Source organism: Drosophila melanogaster, chromosome 3L (assembly GCF_000001215.4).
Source record: "Drosophila melanogaster chromosome 3L".
Taxonomy (NCBI): Eukaryota; Metazoa; Arthropoda; class Insecta; order Diptera; family Drosophilidae; genus Drosophila; species Drosophila melanogaster.
The window spans coordinates 871,705-895,419 of NT_037436.4; the positions used below are offsets into that span (position 1 = coordinate 871,705).

Here is a 23,715-nt window from a genome sequence, read left to right on the forward strand (position 1 = left end):
ATTGCATAAATAAAAACAAACAATGTGTGTCTAATAATAGTCTTGGTGTTTTGTATTGTCGAATACGTCCGAAATAGGTTTTAATAACATAGTCAAGCATTCAAATTACCCGCCAATTTTCCACAGCGTTGCCATCGGTTGCAGGCGGGTGGCCACCCTGGCCATCGATAGCACGCGCCGACGATTATCGCACTGTCATCGAATTGCGACAACCCTGGGAGCAGGAAGGTTTTTCGGCCGAAAAATAGAGAACAATAAAACGTTTGTGGCCCTCAGCAATATAGGGATCGCCGAGTGCCGTGTTAACCGGTGACCTCTCGCCCGTGCCCCGAGACCTGTGACCCCGCGCAACTGCCCGCCTCAATGTTAATTTGTGGCAGCAAAAGCAGCAGAATTTGGAGCAGCAGCGTGTAAAAAGTTGCGGAATTATCGTGGCACCGCGGAGAAAGAGAGAGCAGGAGAGAGATTGCCGCACGCATAAAATATGATCAAATTGCAAAATTGATTTCAATTGGCCACTCAACAAAAGGTACGTTCGATACACCCGCCCCGGCGCCCACGAAATTAGCACAATAATAACACCAAACACCTGGCTCCTCCATTTACATAAAACTCGGAAGAAGTAAACCTGGCAACTAGTAGGGAATCGTGGACTTTTTGCTTCCAGCGAACGTTATTTTCCCATTTCTTCCATTTGCCCTGCCTCTCCGTGTGTGCATGTGTGCGTGTGTGTGAGTGCGTGCATGTGCTGGTGTATGTGTGTTGTGTTCGGCAGAGATGAGTAATTTAAAACTCCCAAAGAACAGCAATGAATGTCTGTCAAATGCAGGTAGTTTTCAAGATGAACGACCAGCTTCCATGCCGAAGTCATTTCACTTTCCATGACCAACTTCTAATCTAGAAAAACCCATTAAAAGAGCCCTTTGAACCTGTTACATTCGTGACCGATATTTACGTGAGCCGGCAAATCGTCGCAATTACTCATCTCTAGCGGGCGCCGTGTGGCACCAAAAAATCGTCCAGAAAATGTCCAGAAATGCAATGGGCAGCAGTTAGTTTTGTTTGATAAATATGCATTTATAATGCGTCTACATTTGAGATAATTCCCGTGTAAGCCTTATTTAAATTATGCGTCTCTTTTGCTTTGTTTATTTGATTTTCTCATTACACCGTCTCATCACAGCTGTGCGGCCTTGCCAGATCGCTTTTCTGGCTGCGGCACGCGGAGTGGCGTGAATTGAAAATCGCATTTAATTAGAATTTAACCTGCGTCGGGTAAAATATAATGAATTTGTGCGCTCCAGCTGCATAAGCTAGTGTTAGAATTGAAGTTACTTTATTGATGTGATATATTTAAACGTGCGGCTCAAGATTTGTAGAATCAGCCATAGTATTCAACAGTTGGTCTTGTCAATAGAAATTGTTTTGAATCATTACCCTCATGCCCCCATACTTTATATTAATAAATTTAATTAGGGGACTCTAATAAATGGTGTATTCTTCTTTCGACTGCGTGCATAATTAATATTGATTGCCCAGTCTTATATAATTATCTCCTTAATGTACTAATTAATCAATTGCTATGCGCTCTCTTTCCGATCAGCAAAAACCAATTTCAATGTTTGGCGCCTGCTGCGACTCTTGAGACTCGTCTAAATCCGCAAGTACATTCAACCGGAATTTGAGCCAAGTTTCTAACCTTTGGCCTCAAAGCCATGGCATCCACGTCGTCGTCGGCTTCCACGACGGCGGGATCCTCCGGCGCGGCAGGCGGAGGAGCAGCCACGCCCATCTCAACGCCCTCGACGCCCCAGCCGTCTGGCGTGAGCAGCGGACCCGGCAATAATGGCAACAACAACAACAACCATCACAACAACACCCTGGTCTCACCATCCGGGAACAACAACTTGATGACGCCCGTCCAGGCATTCACTCCAACCGGACAGCCAGTGTACAATCCACCCGTCTATATGTCCGCCCACGGAGGACACCCGCACGCCGGAGCCCACTACCCGGCCATGATCCCCGCTCCGATGCCCAGCAATCACGTCTATGTGAACAACGTCACTGCCAATGTGAACCTGCATGGCTGGCCGCACGGTGTTCCGGCTTATATGCCACCCGGAGGTCAGCATCACTACATTGGACACGGCGACATGCCCCAGGAGCAGGTGGGTGAAACAGAACAGGATCTATATACATCTGTTCGATAATTTCGCTAATTACTAAGCATTGTTACTAGCTAGCACCTACATTACTGACCTTCTTACTTGTTATTCCACACAGGGCAACACGGTGATGCCGCACCTGCAGCCTGTGCCCATTAATTTGGCGCCCCAGGGCGGATCTCCGAATCCCCATGGTCCTAGAATGGGTGGCGGACGGATGCGCGAACGAGGTCGTCCCCGTGGCGGTGGACCGCGACGCAATGACTACCATGGGCCACGTCACCTCCAGCAGCAGCAACTGATCACCCTTCCGCCGCAGCAGCAACTGCCACCGCCGGACGGAGCCAATCCCGGGCTGCAGCTTCAGCCGGATCAGATTGGTCAGCAGTTGGCGCCGCCGGAGGCGCACATGCAGCACTTACAGCAGTACTACGCGGCGCCACCAACCTACGCCTACGGGCCATATCCCTCTCCCTACTTCACACCCCAACATGCCAATGTGCAGCCTCCCCCCAATGCCACTGCTGCCCAACAGGCAACTGGAACGCCGCTCTTCATCTCCGGACCGCTGATGTATAATCCTGCGTGGTTCAACCACGGTGGGTACATCTACCCCATGATGCATCCGGCTGAGTACCAGTATGTACCCGAAGACGCTGGCCAGCCGGGAGTGGATGAACGTGGAGCTCAGCCGGACGGCGGAATGACCCAGATCTGGCACCAGGGCCCCATGTACGCAGAGGACTTCGAAGCGCTACAGCAGCAGCAACAACAGCAACAGGTGGCTGTGCATCCCAATGGAGGTGCTGTCAGTGTAGCCGATGAGCTCAACCACAATAGCTCATCCCTGCCCTCCTCGGAGACGTCGAGCATGATCAGTCCAAACTATCCCATCTACGATCCACAGATGCACGAAATGCAGCACCAAATGGGCGTGATGCAGATATTCGACGATGGTCAGATGGCCGCCCTGCAGCCAATCCATCCAGGAGCGGGTCCGCTACCGCAGGTAAGTGGGCCTGGCATACCGTGAAGCTAAAGACAATGGCAATACTAAACATTTCTTATCGTTAATAGTACGAGGACGAGCTAGCCGAGTGCGGAGCACCGCCACCAGGCCCTATTCCGGTGGCCTGGACTGCTGCCATGCCCCTCCCTCCGGATGCAGTCCAGCCAGCTCTGCTGCCGCCACCGCCGCATCACATTTTGCAGCAAACGTCGCCCCTGTTAATCGAACAGCCAGCCCAGTTGGTTCAGGCGCAACCTCCGCAGCCACCAACACCCACTCCCCAACAGCAGCAGCAACAACAACATCAGGAGCAAACGGGTGAGTGCTAGTGCTCGGTATTGATTAGTGATTCATTTGGGAATTGGAATTCATAATGCAAGCTGAGTTTCACTTTGTCTAATTTCCCATTTTCCATTCCGAACGTTCATAATCTTGCATCATTCGATGTTGCTCGATAAGGAATAATCAATCATTATGAATTGTATAAAAACTAGAACTTTGCACAGACCAATTGAAAAATGTGTATATTGGCTGAGTCATGAGTATTTGAATAATCTCCTCGTTGTGGGTCAATGACTTTTCACTATCTTACTATTATGAGTTTTTGTTGTCAACTAATTCTTAACTTCAGTCGATTTAGTTGTACATATGTGGTGTGTTCCTCTCTCAATATATATCACCATATATTTTATCACAACTATAAAGTAACTCTGCATTTGTCCTGTTATTGTTTTGGAGCAAGCTCAGCGATAAAGGCAGCGAGATCATTTTGTGGACTTTTAACACGACTTTCGCACAGAGTATCTGCGTTTCGTGTTACTTTACATCTATTGAAAGGCAGTTTTTCTATGTTGTACGAGTATATTGGAATTCGTCATGGCGTGCCTTCGATAGCGTCGCCTGGTCCCGTGTTCATATGCAGTTTTTTGCTTGCTTTGCTTTTCCACGCTTTCATTAACTATATTCTCTTCAGTTGCCTTACACTCTTCTCAGGTGTCAAATGACATAAACGTATTTACGTATGTGTGCACATTTTGCCATAGTTTGTGGGCCTTAATTATTCTGAATGCTTGTTGCCAGGCCTACCTTTGTTTTCGGTTGCCCTTTTGCTTTGGGCTGGGCTTTCATCTATCGTCGTGTAGTCGCCAACAGGTGTTGAACTTGTTGACCACCCATCCACCCACTGAATCATCCACAACCCACTCTCTAATCAGCAGCACAAGTCGCTTCCGTCCAGTTCTTTGTTATTATTATTTTGTTTGCTCGTTTCTTGTGTGCATTGTTCACGCTTATCAATCGAATGGGCGGACAAATCCGAGTGAAAATACCGGGTTGGGACGTCTCCCACTCCCAATCGTAATTGAGTGTTTTATGTGCCCATGCGGGGGATTCATCTAAACCTGTTGGCCTGGCGTATTATATTTGCCTGTTGTCAAGCCTAATTACCAAACAAAAGGCCAAGTGGACAGAGAAGATGTAGGGTAATCTATTCGGTTCTATTTGACCACTGTAGATTCTGTAGGTTCCATTTCAGTTAAAGAATTGTATGAAATTTGATCGATTGGCTACTAATCCCTTCCAGCGGCCAGTTTTCTTGGGCTGCGGTTGAAACAGAATCGCATATAGGTGCAGGTATTACTTCATTGATTATTAACACAGTAGATTGCAAGATTTTGATTGATTTATGGTTATTCTAGAGATATTTAATTGTTTTTTTTTTTAATTGCCTCTCGTGTTTGAATGCACATGGAATGGGAATTGGGAATCTCTCACGAAATGGAGGAGGTCTTGCCAACTGATTGGGTTCCAGTTGTTTTCATAACCGTATCTGTATCTACGTTGATTCAACGAGCACCGTCTAGTCGAGAGGTTTTTCTTTTATGGCTGTTTTCGAAGCACTTGGCTTTGCAGACGGCTTTCATATGGCGATATCGCCAAGTGTTTGTCCACTGACTAGAGAATGATACACACTACAGTATTCCTCTGGTCGGCCACAATTAGTGAAGCCATAACTCATCGTGGCAAATTGATTAGGCTAATCATTTGGGTCGAGGGTTTTACGAGTAAGCTTGTTATGATCTGATTTTCCGCGACATCGAAGGGGTTTCACGTTCTTTGATAAATGCATTAACTTAAGTCCAAGGCAAACTTTTGATCGATGTCTTTTAGAGCGGCACACGCTCCCCGGGGAGATTATAATTGTGCTAGAGCTTTCACGAGCTACCTCTTGATAGAAGTACTTACGCTTATTCAAATAGAGCGCAGTCCATTGAGTCCATGTCTGTCGGTTTCCCCGAACGTTGTGAAGGTCACGAGGGAAAAACTTACTGAAGAAAAGTTCTAATGAACTCATTTCTGATAAGCCATTATCCATATACCCCAGATACACCCACAAAAACGCATTGGTTTCGACGGTTTTTAAAATTTATGGCAATATCTTTTATTACTATTCTGGCTGCTTTTCTCATTCCTTCTCAACACTTATTGTTCTAAATGTTACATTGATGTGTTTCCCACTTGCTCACTGTTTGTTGCCCCGTTCTTATGCGTAAAACAGATTTAGAATATTGTTTGTGGTACATATTATACTGTTTAATTAGTTTAGCCGCGTGAACAATTTCGTTTGTATAGAACTGCACTTGCCGTATTGCTTATGGTTCGTAGCTACTAGGCTATATGTTTGGATAGTTAAAAACGGACATACACAAGCCTTAAAAATCATTTACTCTTGGTTTTTCTGTTGCTGGACTTTAGTTTAGTAAGTAACTTACAAAAATGAGCCGTAAATTTGTATTTGAGTTTGCCACCTAAACGATTAGTGTAAAATTGAAAACAATTTTAGTTCTTACTGCGGTCCTTTGTGTTCTCGCCTTTGAGTTTTGCTGTGTAGCGTTCTTTCTTAAAAAATATACAATTTATTATTTCTCGAAATAGTTGCTGCTGCCGCTCTTTAAGTTAATCGGGCCACCTCTACTTAGTTACATTTTAGTTTACACACACGCTATGTATCGCTCTATCTCTATATCGCTACGGTATGACACATTTATAACGCCTGGCCAACAACTATTAGAAGTACACAATAATCTTTAATAGTAATCATAATGGTAATTATAGTAATCGTAGGTTTTAACAAACAAATAATAATAATAGAATTTACTTTACAATATTTTGTGGTTGCTGTATAACAGTTGCAATCTACCAGCGATCGGTATCAGTTTTCGATCGTTAATTTATGAGCGTAGTATAACTTTATATATAGCCGAAGGTTTCTCTATATCTTATCGAAAGCTAAGCTGAGTTCTCCTGGTAGAAAAGTGAATTTTCCGCACTTCATCCTCCGCTGTTGCCTAGGCTTAAAGGTATATATATATATATATGTATATATGGTGTGGGGCTGGCTATATATATATCCATCCGTCTTCTCCACTTTGTATATAGGTGTGCTCGATCTCTGATCTCCTCCTCCTCTGCTGTATAAGTAAATAGAAAAATATCTCACCGGATCCTCTTAAGCTCCGCACTGCCCCCTGTAAATTCACTTCTCTCTCCTTTCCAACCGATCGAAGTCTCCTTAGAGCTTCGATTCGCTTGTCTTCTGGGGGAACTGCGGATGTCCCTCTTCCTGTTGCGGACTCGCCAGTGTCTTGATGATCTTGGGCACTATGGTGATCGGCTGATCCTCGTCGTCCTCGGCATCTTCGCCCTGCTCCTCGTCGATGGGTGTGAGCGTTTCCACATGCACAGGAGTCTCCTCCGAGGGACTGCATCTCTTCAAGCAGGGCGCCAGGAAACTGGTTATCGTGGAGATGCCGAACAACGCACCGGCCATGTAAAAGGGCAGGTCGTAGGTGTGCGTCATGTCGTAGATGGCTCCCGCCAAGGGCGTTCCGATCAGGGCGGCAAATCCTCTGAACAGGATCAGCAGTCCGAAGGCATTTGTTAGCTTGTCCAGGCCGAGGAGGTCGACCAGGATAATTGACGTCAGCGAGATGTAGCCCGAGATGGCCAGTCCGAAGAATATGGACATGGTTATGTAGGCCGCGTAGCTGTAGCACAATGGGGTCAAAGTCACGGCTATGGTGGACACCAGCAGGCAGCAGTTGTTGAGCAGTAGCGAGTTCACTTGCGGCAGGTCCGCTACCCAGCCGCAGAAGACACGGCCCACGGTGTTGGTGATGCCAATGATGGACAGAAGCATGGCTGCATCGTTCTTTGGTATGTCGTGTTCCTTGGCCGCATCCACCAGGTAGACGAAGGGCACGTACAGTCCGGCCATGCCAAAAATATTCGAGACTCCGATAAGCATGAAGACGGGATCCTTCAGAAGGCTAACATCCAACATGGTGTTAACCACGGACTTCACGGAATCGGGAATGCCAAGGCAGGGACACAGGTCATACTCCTCGCGATGCTTCTCAGCCTCGGCCAAGGGATCCAATTTAGCCACACTCTGCATGCTCTTCTCGTACTTGGTTAGCGACAGCACCGAATTCCTGTAGTTGGCCAAGGACTTCTGGGACTGATATTGCGGCAGGTTCGTCACGGATCCCGAGTAGAAGATATCCTTGCGGGACATGGGTCGCACCATCCTGCCGCTGCTTCCAGTTTGACTGCCGCCCTGCCGTTGTGAAAGCGACAACTTCGAGGAGGCGAAGTCACCGCCTGCTCCTGCCTCCAAATCTCCGCGAGAAGTGGCCCTGATGGCGGCCAGCGAAGGCTGGAAGCGCTCCGAGGCGGAGGTTTTCCTAACTCGCGTGTTGAATGCCGGCACGGATCCGTTTTTGGGCAAACTCTGATGATCTCCGGCCAGGAAGGCGGGCTGCGATGCGTTCCGGGTCATGGCATCCTGCGAGTGGTACGGACTATTCTCCGACTCCGAGTTCCTGTGAGGACGGCGGCCGACGGCACCTGCGGCGGATCGAGCGGATAACTGGCCATTGCTGTCGCCATTTGGTGGAGATTGCGCGCCGTTCTGTCGATGAACATCCACCACTTTGGACTCCGTGATGGTGGGCAGGGTAGAGACGGGATGCAGACCTCCGCCGCCTGCCTGTTGGGCCAGCAGCTCCAGATTCAAGCTGGAATGCACACCGGGATCCGCATTGAGCGGCATCTTCAGTTTCCGCTCGATGGTTCCATCCGGTAACTGCACCATGAAGTGGGAGCCCGCAAAGGAACCCCTTTCCAGCTGCAGCTGCTTCTCCTCGTACATCCTTTGCATCAAGGGCTTCTGCTTCTTCTTTTTCGGGTAGGTCAGTGGCCGCATCATGGCTCCGAAGATGGCGCAGTTGAGGATCAGGCCAGCAAAGATGAGCAGGGCGTTTTTCCAGCCGTACTCCTCCAGGAGATAGGTGGCCAGCGGGGCAAAGGCGAAGGTGCCAAAGCCAGAGCCGCAGACCGCAATTCCTGTGGCCAGACTCCGCTTGGTTTCAAAGTAATAGCCCACGGCCACTACAGCAGGCAGATAAATCATGCCGAACCCGAATCCCCCCATGAAGCCATAGGTGGCCATCAGCATGCTCACGTTGGTACTGAACGTACTCAAGACGAAGGCTATGCAGGCGATTATGCTCCCGGCTATGCAGACGGCTCGGCATCCGTACTTGTTGGCCAGGGCGGAAACGATAGGTCCGGCGCTGAGGTAGACTCCTGACAGAAGACTGCCCACCCAGGCCACCGTACCCTTGCCCTCGTGGAAGTAGGCCACGAACTCCTCCAGGAAGATGCCGAACGTGTAGGCGATACCGTCCACGATCATGTTGCACATGAAGCTGGCGAAGCAGATGACCCAGCCGTATCCTCCGTCCGGCGGAGGCGGCAGTTCCCCGTACACGCTCTCCTCGTCGTCGTCATCCTCGTCGTTGTCCTGATTGTCCTCGTCCTCCGGACTCTGTTCCGCCGTCAGCCTGGCCGCCTCCTCGCAGGCCAGCTCACTGTCCGTCCGCTCGAATCTCCTCAGCCTGGCGGACGAGGCGGAGTTTCCACCCACGATTCCCGGATTTGAACTGTTTGTATCCACCATGTTGGCGGGACGAAGGGTTAGGGTTCCCGGGCACACACGCGGTTTTGGTGGAGTTGAAAAAGTGGGCTAGAAAGTGTGAAGTGCGAAGGGCGAAGAAGGAGGAGGAACGTCCGCTTGGCGTCGCTGCCCGCGTGTGAATGCCAAATGCGAAGGAGAGAGCCCAAGTTTATCTCTTCACTCTCGCTCTTTGCAAGCTCGCTCTTCGCTGCTCTCCCACTGCAGTTGGCTTTTGTGTGAGTGTGTGTCAATTGTTATTGAGTTTTTGTTTTCGTTTAGTTTGATAAATTCATAAATTCACTAGCGATAAAAGGCGTGGGCTGCCTGTATTTAAGCAAATATTAGACGAGTGCTGCCTTTGGCCTGGTTTATTAATATTTTAGCTCCAGTTGAACAGTTTGACTTTATTTTGTGCTGGTTTCAACTTAACCGTTACTATTTTCCTTGCGGTTTTTGTGCTTTATTTTCGCTTATTTCCGCTTTGTTTGTGTATTTTTAACTTGCACTTGCAGCTGCAGCTGAGGTCACTAGAAAATGTTTGTTTTCCTTAAATTTGCCCGATTTTCGCTGGTTCTTTGCTTTGATTTTTCTTTGACTTTGATTTTGCGTTTCTGTGATTTCCTCAGCTTTTTTGGGGGTGCTGTACGTACGTACGTACGTGTGTACGTCGTAATTTGCGAATGCAATTGTATAATTTTTCGATTTTCAGCTTTGAAATTCGATTGGAGAGCGTGACAGAGTGTCTGAGTTGGTATGGGGTGGGGAGGTGAGGTGGAAAGGAGGAGGAAGAAGAGCGGAGTGTGATCGATAAAAAGCGCACACCACGCACACACTCGGCGGCACACACACACTACTCGATAACTTTTAGCTGCAGTTGCATTTGGGCGACATTTTCATTTGCTTTTTGCGAATCTGGCGAAAAATAACAATCTCCGATTCCGATTTTGAATTCCCCGAGTTTTGTTCTGAACTGCTGCGCCGTCCGCTGCGAAATGAAAATGAAAATTCCTCGTAACGGCAGCAAATAGCGACTGTTATACGATATACAAAGACAAATTCTAAGTTTCTGTAAAAACACTCGCCCTCTCTCCTTCGCTCTGTCGCCCGTTTTGTTGCATTTGAAGTTCAAGCTCACAGAGCGCAAGCTCCACTCGCGCTCTCTCGTCCCCAAAAAACAGCTGATTGAAACAAAAACAAATAGCCGCGAGAGCGGGAGAGTGGCAGTGATAGGGAGAGCCAAGACAAACAACCCCTCTTTGTTTGCCCAAGGGTTGTCTTTTTGTCTTTCTCCCTTCTTTTTATCATCTTTGCTTTTCTTTGATTTGAATTTGAAAAGGTAAAGCCTGAAAAACCGGTAACCGCCTTTTGCCACATGGCCACAGCAATTGTTCAAACTGTTATACTGCACAACGTTCCTAAACCAAAGAGCGCAGAAACTGTTGCTCTTTACTGCCGATTTAGGTTAAAGGTTAACTTTTACTTTTCAGAAGCTACGCAAAATTTTGCAGGACATCTTACACGGAAATTACATTTTCTTAAAGACACTTTTAAAGATTTTGAACATACGGATGTTTTTCCTACTCTTGTAGCGAATGTGTAACAAATGCACTGCTAAATGCTTTTTCAAAATATCAAGGCAAATCACTTCCATAGAGTAGATATTTATATTTTATATTTTATATTTATATTTTATATTTTTAATTATTTTTAATAATAACAGTGCAACTCCCAAACTGTAAGTTTCATTTAGGGAAGTTCTACTGTCATTCTAAGTGCGTGTTCGGGCGAAAGTGTTACTTTTGTCTGCCGCCTTTTAGGCGCCGACCATTGTATAATCCGCGCATTATCTTTACAGTTGGCTCGCCTAAATAATAAAATGCATTCGACACGCAGCTGATAAGAAGGCCTTTTGAGATATTTCTAGTTATTTTGTTTATCAACTTTTTCGTCTGTTGCCAGGTCGTAAAATCGTAAAAATGTGCTTTTTGTCTTCTGGTTGTTTATAACAGTTTTTCGGCTTGGTTAGCACTTTTTCGTCGTATTTGTTGCGGTGAGGCGTCGTAAGAGAATTCTTTCGTTCTCTTTGGCTCTCTCTTTCCTTCGGGGGGATGTGAGCAGTTCTTCTTCTTCTTGGGTGGTTGGTCAATGTCATTCATAAAAATTCCATGTCAAACACACGCTCACATGGAAGGAAAATGAAACCCCTCCGATATTGTGGGTCAACGCCAGAGGGCGCCACTTTGGCTCTTCCCACGATTCTTTCATGTTATTTTTTGTGTTCCGATTCGCTAACTCGATTTGCTGCTCTGTTATTAACGCATTACGTGGGGCCTCAAATGGCCAACGCCTCCAATCTTGGCTAGCAATCTGCGTGTGCCTACAAATCACACTTAACCTAACTGAAATTTAATCCGAAACAGCGGTAATCGCAGCAAAACTGTTATACCGCAATGTGTGCGTTTAGAATTCCTCTTATTAAAATTGCATGTGCCGCAAAATGCAATGCACTCAGGACGTTTGGAAAACTAGGACGTTGCCCGTGACACTCGATATCCAAAGTTTCAGGGGCCAAAATGAGCGGGATGGATTGCTTAGTGGCCGTTTGCACCAGGTGTCTTTGGGAAATTAGCTGGCCCATTTAAAACAGAATTCTGTGCCAAAAAACCAAACGCAAGCGAGTGAAATGTGGGTGAAATAGGGCAATGCACTGAGAAAAACTACTTAAGGTAATATCAAACACAATAGGACTAAACTTAATACTGAGTTTTAATTAAAATATTTCAAGTAAACGTGACAAGTTTGATAAAAGGGACATTTTTCTTTCCACTTTATGAGCGTAAATTGTTTTTCCCACTGTCACAGATGTTCACTTTTTGCAATGAATAAACTATCCTTGAACTATTCATCTTTTGCTGAGGGAACAGAGCTTTGCACAGACAAGAACACAAAAAGATTTTTCTCCAGCTGGCCAAGAGCTTTCCTCAGTTCTTTATTTCCTCGTTGCTGAAAGGTTGAATGAACCAGTGATGACTCTTCAATTATTGTCACCCCACCCTCTTCGCAGCACCCCACTAAGAGCACCCCTTCATGTCCACCATCCCCTTTCTTGCTAATTCCCATGCCTTCTTTGTTAATGAAAATGAAAATTGCGCATACGCCGTGTTGTGTAGTCAATGCTTTTCTCGCTTTGTTTGGCTGCTAAGCGTTTTTTTTTTTTTACGCTGACAACGCTTTCCTTGCCATTGCCATTGCCCCGATTCAGGTACAGATACAGATACAGATACACGGCGACGGATACAAAAATACAGCTTGTAGAATATTGTGTTTTCAAAATGACGCAGTTTGATGCTTCGACTGTTTTACCTTGCTGTTTTTTGCTTGTTCAACTTGTTGCGTTGCTTTGTATGCGGCACCCGTTTTGCCGATGAGCCTGGCCTCAGTATCTGTCAGATACATTGCCTATCTGGCAGCTACAGTCGAACTTGGCCCATAATCAATCCGAATTGTGGGAAATCGTCATATCAGAAGACTTGCGACTATGCGAAACTACCGATTCCAAATCATGTTTTTTGTTCCACTTAAGTTTAAATTTATCTCGTGAAGTGCTCGGACTTCTCCCCAGAGTTCTACTGTATGTACGGGTTACACTGAACCGAGCTCCGCTCCTTCGTAATCTGCTACTCGCATTTATATGTTAATGTGGGCGTGTGGGGGCGGTTGGCACCAGGATACATTTCAGCGCGTGTCCTTGTATTCCACGGCTGTCAGTTCACGTTAACTTCTGTCGCTCGTCACCGCACCATCGATGCCTATCAGTTGATGCTTTAAAGGCACTTCGCAGTAAACCGTCAACAGCTTGTAAATAACTTGACGATAAGGTGGCGAAGAACCCTTACTTACCCCTCTATCCGTGTTATCCGCACCAAAAACTTTATAGTTTGTTTGTTTTTCTTCTGCGGCGAAGGTCGCGTGGCTCTCAGAATTATGCAATTTTCGTTCGCATTCAATTTCACTTATTGTTCTAAGCTTTTCCCCGCTTGTCTTCTTTGCGCAGGGTATTATTTATTATAAATTGACACAAATGAATTCAATTGAATTGCCTGCAACAATTCGTTTTTGGCCCTGTTGCCAGGCGGTGGAAACTGTGCTCATTCTTCATTGTATTCTACATTGCTCCGTATCCGCCATGAATTATCCAACGCTTGAGCAGATTACTTATCAATTTCAATGGGGCAGCGAATAAGCTTCGTTATGGGAAGACCAGTCGTTTCATTGCATACGGGTCAGTTCAATCAGCAATGAAGGCGTGCGAATGTGTGTGACTCACATTACGCATACGACGCGTGGGCTGGAAAATGAAAAAGTATCGTCTTCTCTTTTATGCTATTGCATTTTGGGAAAAGAAGATATATTATACATTTATTTTTCAACAACGAAATTGCATTAATATATTTATGGGTTAAATGATGTATAGATTTTATATGGTAAAAGTAAAGAGCATTACTAAACGCACATTCGATTCATTCGGTGAATGTATAAAACCATGTATATCAAGAAGTGCAGCGTTTGTATAATTTAAGCACAAGAAAGCAATTTATTGCTATCTATATGTGTCATAATAGCATATACTGCAGTATTCTTTATACTGGATTCTTTGTTCTCCAAAATAAACTTTAGCCGCCACGCACTTTGGTTTGTTTTCGTTTTGCTTGTGAGTCAGGGAACTGATTAAAAGAACTAATCAACAAAATGAATTACTTCTTATTATTGTAGGCATAGAATTACATGGTGCTATTGCTTTGTACACCAAATATTATAAGGAAAGCATATTTGAAATCGGTAAAGCATATATGTATATATGAAGCTTCTGTTAGATAAGGCTAATAACTATTTTTATGACTTTATATTTAGATTCCGATAATTTGTTTGTGGTGCGACTTTTATATCTGAAAATATGGTTTTGTTGCTGATTTGCTCAATTAAAAGGCGTCCACACATCGTGTTTACAATTGGTGACTTTCGGATCGAATCGAAGCTCAATAAGCATAAATTACTCATAGAGCGGGTCTCGGCCACCGGTTCCTACGATTTCTGTTGCTAGCTAATAAAAAATTGAATAAAATCGCGCGTTCAATAACAGCAACAAATGAATTGTGGAAAAGGGGGGAGGCTCTCGGAATGCCAGTGACTTAACCGAGTTGGACCCATATTCATTGGATGTTTATGTTTGGTTAGGGAACGGAAACAATTACGAAATCTTTCTTTCTTTCTTTTCCCCAAATATATGCCCATACATATATATATATTGTGTATGTGGCCTGATCAAGTGCAATTTGAGACTGGAAAACAAATTCATTTGAACCAATGAAGCTTGGCGGGCCAACTGTTATACAGATGAAACCGAAAGCGTACTTTTGAAGACGATTCGGTTTGGGGGGCGGCATGGGAATGCCTGTATTCTAATGGATTGACATTGCTGCGAGCGAGCCCCGACCCCTGGTTGATTTTTCATTTATCACATGGAACATGGAATAACAAATGGAAATTGAGTACAGTCCCGCCGCCTTCCGTATTATATTGTTGTTTCGTGCCTGACAATTTCCCTGTTTGCTTTTGTTGCAGTAGTAGTCAAGCCAATGCAATTTACCTGTGCACTCAGCTCTGTAATTATCCATCCAACCTTGTGACAGTGCGGATCGTCGCTCTCTTTCGCACTATCCCGACTCAGTGCGTCCCTCTCTATTGAATCGTTATGGCAACACGTTCCAAAGCGGTTGTTATTGCACCCAAACCGACGACACCCTGGCACAGATTTCGCCCCCTCAGCGCGCAACTTGCCACTATTTTAAATGCATTAATCTCCACACATTTCCATACAGTATTTGCACTCGATTTGCTCGATTTCACCTATATTTATATTTATTGAACAACACACCGTGCACACTTAGTTCTCGGCTTGTTGGTCGCTAATTGAAATTAATTAGCGCACTCGAAATTCCGTGGAGGGGGAAAAAGGGGGGGCTCCCATTGTCATATGATATGATGCCTTCAATCGATGGACCCCGCGGGGGCGCAAATATTTCCAATAATAAATGGGCGTTTAACACCAACTGCCAATGGACAAAACTCCAAATTGAAGAGCACTTGGTTAGTGCTCAAGCGCTAATACACATTTTAGCATGTTCAAAATGGCCAGTAGGCGGTTATAAATAATAAATGATAGCAGCACAAGTACAGGCTGCCCTGGGAAAGTCGTCTTTGGAAATGAGATCCAATTCGAGGAATAAATTTAAATTTTGAATCGAGAAAAGAGCGGGCAAGGTATGTAACGTAATCAAAGTAGTATTAGGTAGTAATCGGATCCTTATTGTACAATTCTTAAACATTTTGATATTTTGTCATTGTTTTTATAAAGGGAGTGATTTATTTATCAGGCTTGTATTGAGATATTTCTGAGGTATGCTCTCGATATCTATAGTTTACATTTCCCAATATTAATCCCGACCCAGATTTCGCTTTGTATAAATGAGGGAGCGATCTGTTTGAACTGAATCTGGGATGGGAGGGAGATCACATGGATGTTGACTGCCATTCGCCTGTGTTGGCTTAACCTTTTTCCGACTCTACATTGTAAGGTTCTTATCGAGTTGGGAACGAGTGGCCATGCTGGTTTATCTGGTGGCTCATATCAGGGTCGAGTGCGAAGTTCAAACACCTAGCAACAGGCCAATCATCCGCCAGTGATTTAATAACAATTTGGCCCGCCGAACAGCGTAAATGGGGTCTACTCTCCACCACCTCGCACTGTTTTTTCCCTACTTGAGTTTGACATGGATTAGTTATGTTTTCTATTTGCACTGATAGCTGCAATCGATGGCCCGCTTATCAGTATCAGAACGAATAAAGCAGAAAGAAGGGGGGGATATGAGAACAATGCCTGCCGGCAGTTATTGGATCATCCATAAACATATGTAGACTGAAAACCCCCATGGAGCCGGAAAAGGGAGAGATATGCGTGCTCTCTTTTTGGATCAGCTCTTTGTATACGAATATGCAGGCAGATTAGTAGGCTTATCCGTATTTGCTGTGGATATTGTTTGTTAAATTTGTCAGTTCTTCACATTATATCGAATCATTTTGGGGTTTAATTAAGCATTAATTGCCTATGGCTTCCCAAAATTCCACCACAAGTCAGACAGCCAAGCATTCCGTCAGTGATCGTTGGAGTTCTAAGCATTTAGCTTCAATTGGCATCAATTATGTTGATTTTGTAAATTAGTTTGCATGCGGCAATTGAATTTCTTCTCACATTTCAACAGCGGGTGCTGGGAAATTGCCATTTAAGGTCAGAGTAAAAGCTTTTATTGATTGTAATCAACTTTCTTGCTCTTTGCAGCTGACAAGAGTTTGACACAGAACAACAACGAAGTGGTGGCCTTGGATGAAAAGTTGGCCAACGAGAAGCAGCAGCAAATCGATTTCCACCAGCAGCAACAGGAGCAGCAGCAACAGCAGCAGCAACAGCAGCAGCAGCAGCAGCTTCATCCACTAGCACAGCAGCAGCAGCAAGAAGAGCAGCAGCAACCGCAGCAACTACAGCCGCTGCAAACCGAAAAACCGCCAACGAAAGTGCCAAACCTTGTTGTAGCTACAGTGGCACCTCAGCTGCAACAGCCACCGCTGCAGCAGCATCAGCAACAGCAAACATCACCTGTGGTGGTGTCGCCAAAACAGCAGCAGCAGCAGTCACAAGCTGCGCACCAGAATAGCTACCATGATCAGCATCCTTTGCCGCAGCAGCAGCAACCGCAGCAGCAGCAACCGCAGCCACAGCGCAAACCCTCGCAGCAATACAATCAAGCGCAGCAGCAACAGGTGCGTCGTAAGTACTCCTCAGAGTACAATCACCATCATCACCAGCACGGCAGCAGCGACACGGGCATCCAAACTACCAAGACCATGTCCTGGACCAATTCAGCTCAGCACAAAAAGTCGACGCAGTCGGTGTCGGTCACCGCTTCTCCCAATAGTGTAAACAATGGACCTGGAGTGGGTGCTGCGGGCAAAGCCAACTATAGTCACACCACTAAGACATTTACCAATCAGCAGCATTACCAGCAGCAACACTATCACACTCAGAACAGCTATAACAACAACAGCAGCGGCGGAGGAAGCAGTAGCAACAGCAGTTCGAGCAGCAGCAACAATCAGCCCCAGGTGCGCAACTATGGCACCATGAAGATGCCCTCTTCGCCGGTGGCTTGGACAGCGCCAACACCGGAGCGCAAAAACAGCCAACAGGCAGCAGCGGCACCGGCAGCAGCAACAGCGTCTGCAGCTCCCGTGGCAATCACAACAGTAACTACCTCAACGGCCAGCATTACGGCTACCCCAAATCAATTTCAACCGGAGACCGGCAGCAGTAGTGCATCACCAGCCGTAGCTGCCGCGCAGCAACAGCAGCCTGCAGCACAGCAACATGCGCAGGCCGCACAAACAGGAGCAGCAGCAGCTCCAAGCAAGTCCCACAGCAACTATGCTTCTTCTAAAAAGCATCAGAGCTATGAGCCAGTAGTGCTGAGCTCCGTGGTGGCCACCAGTTCATCAGCCAATCCGCAGCCGCAGCTAAATCTTGCCCCACCTGCGCCACCAGCCTCGCAGAACAGCAGCGACAGTTCGCAGCTTTCGTGGGCCAGTTTGTTTGCCAGCAACAAGCCCGTGGCCAAGGTGGCGCCCTACGAAGCCAGCAAAATTGCACAGCAGCAGCCATCCCATCCAGTGCTTCAATTGGCTCCTCCGCAGCCAGCTCAAGTGGCGGCTGCCGCCCCAGTTGCTCAGCTGTCGTCGCCTCCTCAGAATTTGCCCCTGCCTACGGCTCACCAACAGTCACAGTTACCAGCACCTGTGCCGGCGCCCACGGCTCCGCTGGTCACTCCAGGAGCGCTCTCCTATTCGGCTGCATCCGCTCAGGCAGTTCCTGCTCCCAGCCCCGCGTCGGCATCCGTCAAGCCCCTCAAGCCGGAACCACCGCGTCCTGTGCAGCAGCAACTGGATGAGTGGACCAGCAAGTACGCTGAGTACCTGACGCGCCACAAGACCAATTTGGCGTCGATCAGCTTGCGTCCCCGAGGACTGACCAACAGGTCGAACTATTGCTACATCAACTCGATCCTGCAGGCACTGCTCGGCTGCTCGCCGTTCTACAACCTGCTGCGCTCCATTCCCAAGCAGGCGGCTGTCCTGAGCGAGGTCAAAACGCCCACTGTGAACGCCATGTAAGTTTATAGCACGAACTGGGGGGAATGGGTCTAACACTAAGTCTGAGAACTGGGATTGAACTTATATTTGGCTCAATCAAATCATTCGAAGCCAAGCCACAGGCAAGTCAACAGACACTTCGGCACCAATTGCCAGCCGGCGTCTGTGTTACGTTTGTGGAAGATGAAATGCCACCGGCTCTGTCTACGCTCTTTGGTTACCTCCGTTTTGGCGGTAGCTGCTGAGTGTTGGGGTTGGTGCACGTGCTCCGGTTTTAAGTAGAAGATCTCACGTTCATTGGATTTCTTCGCCGAATGCGGCACAAACAATATTATTATTTTACACAGCCGTTTCCGTTTTATAACCTTTCTTTTTTTTATTGCCTATAGGATGTCTTTTATGACCAACTTTTCATCGTTGCCCAGCGGTCTTCGCCTGCGTCTGAACAACCTTAACAAGGGATCGCAAAGCAAGGGCAAGGACGATTTTGTGGGCTCAGATTTGCAATGCGACATGGCCTTTGAACCCACAGAGATCTACAAGCTGTGGAACGACAGTCGCGAGGAGCATGTCGAAGGTCGTCAAGAGGACGCCGAAGAATTCTTGGGCTACGTTCTAAACAAGCTGAACGACGAGATGCTGGAGGTAAGTGTTTGGCAAAAGTTGTGGTTCCAGATTTCTGATTGTCTTGTTTGCTTTGTTGCAGGTGATTAAGCTAATTGATAAGCCCACACCCCAGCAAAATGGTCAGGAACCCGCGGAACCAGAGGATGGAGGCGATGTCTGGCAGGTAAGTTAATTGCTTTATTATGATGTCATTGCGCTTAATTGAATGTTTGCCTCCCCAGATGATTTGCAACAATCGTAATAAGGGCAGCGTAACCCGCCAGACCGACTTCGGACGCACTCCCGTAAGCGATATCTTCCGAGGAGAACTGCGCTCCCGGCTGCAGCGTGAAGGAGAACACTCCACGGATGTGATTCAGCCTTTCTTTACGCTTCAACTGAATATCGAAGTGAGTTTTGAGTGTTGATACCATTTTTAGAATTTGTTTTATGTTTTTGGCTTCGTCATAGCTTTATCCGTAATAAATCATTCAATCACCACAGACAAGTCAACAGACACTTCGGCACCATTTCTCAGCCGGCGTCTGTGTTACGTTCGTGGAAGATGAAACGCTCAGCCTCGCCTGCGTTTGGTGATTGTTTCCGTTCTGGCGATGGTCACCAGACGTTGGGGTTGATGCACGTGCTCCGCTTTTTAATAGAGATAATTGTATTCAATAGTTTTTTCAACAGTGGGCACAAACAATAAATGTAGAATAATTATTACTAAGATAATCTTGCACAAATCAGCTTTTTAAATTCATTAATATTATATCTCTACAGAAAGCTGCATCTGTGAAGGAGGCACTGGAGATCCTTGTGGGTCGCGATCAGCTGGAGGGAGTCACAGGCAGCAAAACCAAACAGGAGGTGGTGGCCTGGCAGCAGATGACGCTGGAGAAACTGCCCGTCGTTCTGATATTGCATTTAAAGTACTTCGACTACCGCTCTGATGGGTGCACTAAGATTTTGAAGAAGGTGGATTTCCCCGTGGAACTAAAGATCGATGCCAGTATGTTGCCATTAAATCAGCATTACCGTACCGATGTTCATTTTCGACTTTGTTTCAGAAATCCTCGGCTCAAAGAAGACCTCGCAGAAGCAGCGCGCCTATCGTCTGTTTGCGGTTGTCTATCACGATGGCAAGGAGGCGTCGAAGGGGCACTACATCACGGACGTTTTCCACACGGGCTACAGCAGCTGGCTGCGCTACGACGACAGCTCGGTGAAGCCGGTCAGCGAGAAGCATGTCCTTCAGCCGCACACGCCTCGTGTGCCTTACCTGCTGTACTACCGCCGTTCAGACACCCTGCCACCGCAACAGCAGCAAACCCAGCAGCAGAATGGCGGAGGATCAGGTGGAGTCGTGGGCAGCAGCTCATCATCATCGAATGCCGGGGATAACAAGTGAAAGTGAACCACAACGCGGCGTTGTAAAAATACATCAGAACTTTAAGTGCTAGCGATATACTTTATATTTTTGTGTCAGTGCGTGTGAGCGAGCGAGAATGCGAGTTTGGTTTTATATGCATATACATATACAAATTAACAATTAGATATATTCGAGCGGTATATAGTTAAGCCCAAAGTCCAAAGCGCATGACCGTTTGTTAGAGTACGATTGTGTGAGAAAGAAACTTAGCTCTAAGCTAGACTAGAATTAAGGTTGAGTAGAAAAATAGGCAGCAAAAGAAACTCGTTGGAACGAAAACTTTGTACAAAGAGAAACGAAAGAACTCTGTAAACTAAACAGCGAGTAAATAATTAACATATAACTTAGTGCTAAATTTACAAAATCCTTCAGCGTAGCGAAACCCCAAAATATCTGTGGCACAAAAGCCCTCCCAGATGTTAGAAGTAGTGGATGTTAGAAATGCCCTTAAATACCTTTTGGAATTTGGCGATATGTTATGACAAACGCTTACAGCTGTATATATACACAAATAATCATATATTGTAGTTGATCAGTTTCGCGGCATGCACCATGCATTTAAACAAACAAACCCAGCAACAATATATATCGAATGCTTTGAATATGCTTTAAAGAAATATACATTTAGAACCAAGGTGTTTTCCACACAAAGAGTAAATACAGGCAGTGGTGGTCAGAGCAATAGCCGCAAGCATTTCAGCATCTGTAAGCCAAATTGGGTTACTTTTGTTATGGTCTCGAAGACCAAATCAAATAGATATTTCCTTTACTAACAATTTTTGCTCATGTAGATGGAAGTTTAAACATGAAAGTAACGAGCTGAATAAATTATCTATACGGCTTTTCTAGACCACTACTGCATGTTGCATTGCATATAAGCAGCAAAGTAAGTTAACAACGCGTTCATTTTGTAATTTATTTTATATGTTGTTTAGTTTTATACGTAATCAGTTAGGCGAGCAGATTCATATATACACAAACGGAACTTGTTATTCATAGTTAGAGAAACTTTTTAGGGATTGTCTCCCCGGCTTGGATGCGATGTTTGCCTTCATGATATTCGAGTCCTTAACTTTCTTTTCTCAGACCTAGAGCATTTAGTTTGTACATCATGTTAGAGAAATCTGTTGGGATTGTAACAAAAGATTTGAATGGGAATAATTATTAAATGTAATCGGGTACGAACTAAAGCTAATCAACCATACTAGTTAATAGATGTCTTACAAACGTATACACCCATATATATTTTCTTAAGCTATGTAATCTAAGCGCATATATATTATTTATAGATATCGTGCCAATGTTAAAACATCTAAAAATTTTCAAAAAAAAAAAAAATGATTATTTGAATAAGAAGACATTACAACTTGTCAAAGCTTTGTCAGTGGCTAAACAAAAAGAGAATAATACAATTAATTAACGATTAATAACTTCCCTTATCATTTATTTGATGAATTCAATTTTTAAACATTATAAAAGCGAAAAAATCATTGCAGGCTTTTCGACCATTACGCTTTGATTTCAAAGAGTTTGATCGGTTTAAAATGTTCAAAGATACTGAAATTCACCCGACAAGTAGACGTTCTCAAATGGATTGTAATAATTCAATGCACTTAAGAACCATATCTTGAATGGTGAGGGAATAAGTTGAAATCTTTAAATAATCTTGGGATAATTGTATAATAGTGGAATGGAATGCATTGGCATATTTCGCATATATTATGAATAGGACTCAAAAGCGAAACCATAAATATAAATCTACATATATATATATATTTTGATGTTATACATATATGAACTAATTTTAAGCGAAATTATAGGATTTTTATAGAAACATGTACGCGTCTGCGTTTTGCTAGTTACAAATAGGTTCCTAAAACTAAACGCAAAAATGATACAACCACAAAACGGAAAAAAAGATGTAGAAGCAAAGGAATATTGAAAAACAATAATATTATTACTGATATATGTAGTTTAAAGCCAAGCTAAACCGTAAACAGTAAAATTTAACTGAAACAAACAAACAATACATATAAATTTATAAATCCAATTTATACAAAAACCACGCAAAGCAAACAAAAATGAAAAGATTGAAACATGTTGAATTACCATTTAAATATATTTTTGCAAGCGAAATTAGAATGTCAAACATAAACGAATGAAATACTTAGAATAGAACTAAAGCCGTAAAATTGTAAAATTTTCGATTATATAAAAATATTTTATTTTTTTTGTAACTGTTATATAATTTGTGGAATACTCCAAAAAAAAATGTATGTTTATCAGCACCTATTGTTATGTCCAATACGAAAAGTGTGTTTTAAAGCCATTGCGGAAATGGAATTGGTAACTGAATTTATATCTTATTTAACCAATTATCTTTTTTTTTTGTAAGCTCCAACTGCCTGATGGTCTTGAAACGCACTGTTCTGTGTCCTAATTTTTCGTATAACCAAAACATGATTTTTCTTTGAAACTTTTATATTTTTTGTAATACCCAAGTCACATTCTGTTGTCCCCGATTAATGTATGTTTTAGTTTTAAGTAGTTTCTAAGGCTGTGTAACTAACTAACATAAGTAATAATCCCTTTTTGCGTATGGCCAGGTATAAAGAGGTATCGTCACCCCGAATGTTGTAATTAAGTTTGCCGGACAATTTTTGTTTATTTCGCAACCTTTTCCTTTTTTTTGAAGCCTCTGACCAGAGGCTCCTCCGATAAACAGAAATTGGCAAGTGCACTTACTAAACGTATAACGAGGATTAGCATGTAATCGGAGGAAGTAATAGAGTTGCTCCAAGTACGCTGAGCCAGCTGACAAACTAATATTACAAGTTTTGTAACAAAGTTTTCTAAGGCCAGAGATGAGTGTATGAAAGGCGGCGAAAGGCCCAATAGCAAAGAATAACAAGACACTAGATGTTTAACAATGCGAAACGATTAACAACACAATCTGAAGTGAAATAATTAGTCCACATTTAGTCTAAAGAAACCATGCTAAAGTAAATCTACAAAGTAAAGCGAATTCAGTTAAACTAAGTAAACATAACAAGCGGATATGTACCATGGAAAGCTAAATCATAAACGACCGAAATGAAATGAACATTATCTAGCAATAAAATAAACGAGTGATTTCATTGCCACAAGCAAAGCCGTTCGCTCTGGATTAACTGGGATTTCAGTGGGCGAGAGGCGCTAACTTGTGCCGGAGTGGGTCAAGAGG

At 44.7% G+C, this 23,715-nt stretch overlaps 2 protein-coding genes and 2 non-coding genes across 7 annotated transcripts, besides 1 other annotated feature; 3 read left to right on the forward strand and 1 right to left on the reverse strand.

The window, feature by feature from the left end:
* The first annotated feature begins 194 nt into the window (after positions 1–194).
* Usp10 (Ubiquitin specific protease 10) lies at positions 195–23,609 on the forward strand. Of its 3 annotated transcripts, none has more exons than NM_167844.2 (10): positions 195–529; positions 1,604–2,171; positions 2,287–3,177; positions 3,246–3,495; positions 16,593–18,471; positions 18,844–19,099; positions 19,161–19,244; positions 19,303–19,470; positions 19,844–20,072; positions 20,131–21,816. In NM_167844.2, exons 2-10 carry the CDS (start codon positions 1,716–1,718, stop codon positions 20,469–20,471), a joined length of 4,554 nt encoding a protein of 1,517 aa, NP_728554.1. In that variant the 5' UTR covers positions 195–529; positions 1,604–1,715; the 3' UTR covers positions 20,472–21,816. The 3 variants fall into 3 exon arrangements, with proteins under 3 accessions (NP_728554.1, NP_001261229.1, NP_001261228.1); NM_001274300.1 differs by lacking the exon at positions 195–529 and adding an exon at positions 1,207–1,275 and having other exon boundaries at positions 20,131–23,609; NM_001274299.1 differs by lacking the exons at positions 195–529; positions 1,604–2,171; positions 2,287–3,177; positions 3,246–3,495 and adding an exon at positions 16,314–16,541.
* CG13907 (uncharacterized protein) lies at positions 5,587–10,309 on the reverse strand. 2 transcript variants are annotated; one of them, NM_138225.3, is made up of 1 exon: positions 5,587–10,309. In NM_138225.3, exon 1 carries the CDS (start codon positions 9,197–9,199, stop codon positions 6,749–6,751), a length of 2,451 nt encoding a protein of 816 aa, NP_612069.1. In that variant the 5' UTR covers positions 9,200–10,309; the 3' UTR covers positions 5,587–6,748. The 2 variants fall into 2 exon arrangements, with proteins under 2 accessions (NP_612069.1, NP_001286894.1); NM_001299965.1 differs by having other exon boundaries at positions 5,587–9,341.
* Positions 18,566–18,786, forward strand: snoRNA:CG32479-b. Its single transcript, NR_048214.1, has one exon. It is a non-coding gene; the product is annotated as a snoRNA:CG32479-b (small nucleolar RNA).
* snoRNA:CG32479-a lies at positions 19,546–19,771 on the forward strand. The gene has a single exon (NR_048215.1). It is a non-coding gene; the product is annotated as a snoRNA:CG32479-a (small nucleolar RNA).
* Positions 21,355–21,384: a mobile genetic element.
* Positions 23,610–23,715: the final 106 nt, after the last annotated feature.

What these genes read in the sequence shown, in the direction of transcription:
- Usp10 (NM_167844.2), top strand. Translation starts at nt 1,716, where the DNA reads ATGGCATCCACGTCGTCGTCGGCTTCCACGACGGCGGGATCCTCCGGC. An exon ending in GAGCGGGTCCGCTACCGCAG is followed by an intron (nt 3,178 to 3,245) that starts GTAAGTGGGCCT and finishes TATCGTTAATAG; the next exon opens with TACGAGGACGAGCTAGCCGA. An exon ending in ACAACATCAGGAGCAAACGG is followed by an intron (nt 3,496 to 16,592) that starts GTGAGTGCTAGT and finishes TGCTCTTTGCAG; the next exon opens with CTGACAAGAGTTTGACACAG.
- CG13907 (NM_138225.3), bottom strand. Translation starts at nt 9,199, where the DNA reads ATGGTGGATACAAACAGTTCAAATCCGGGAATCGTGGGTGGAAACTCC.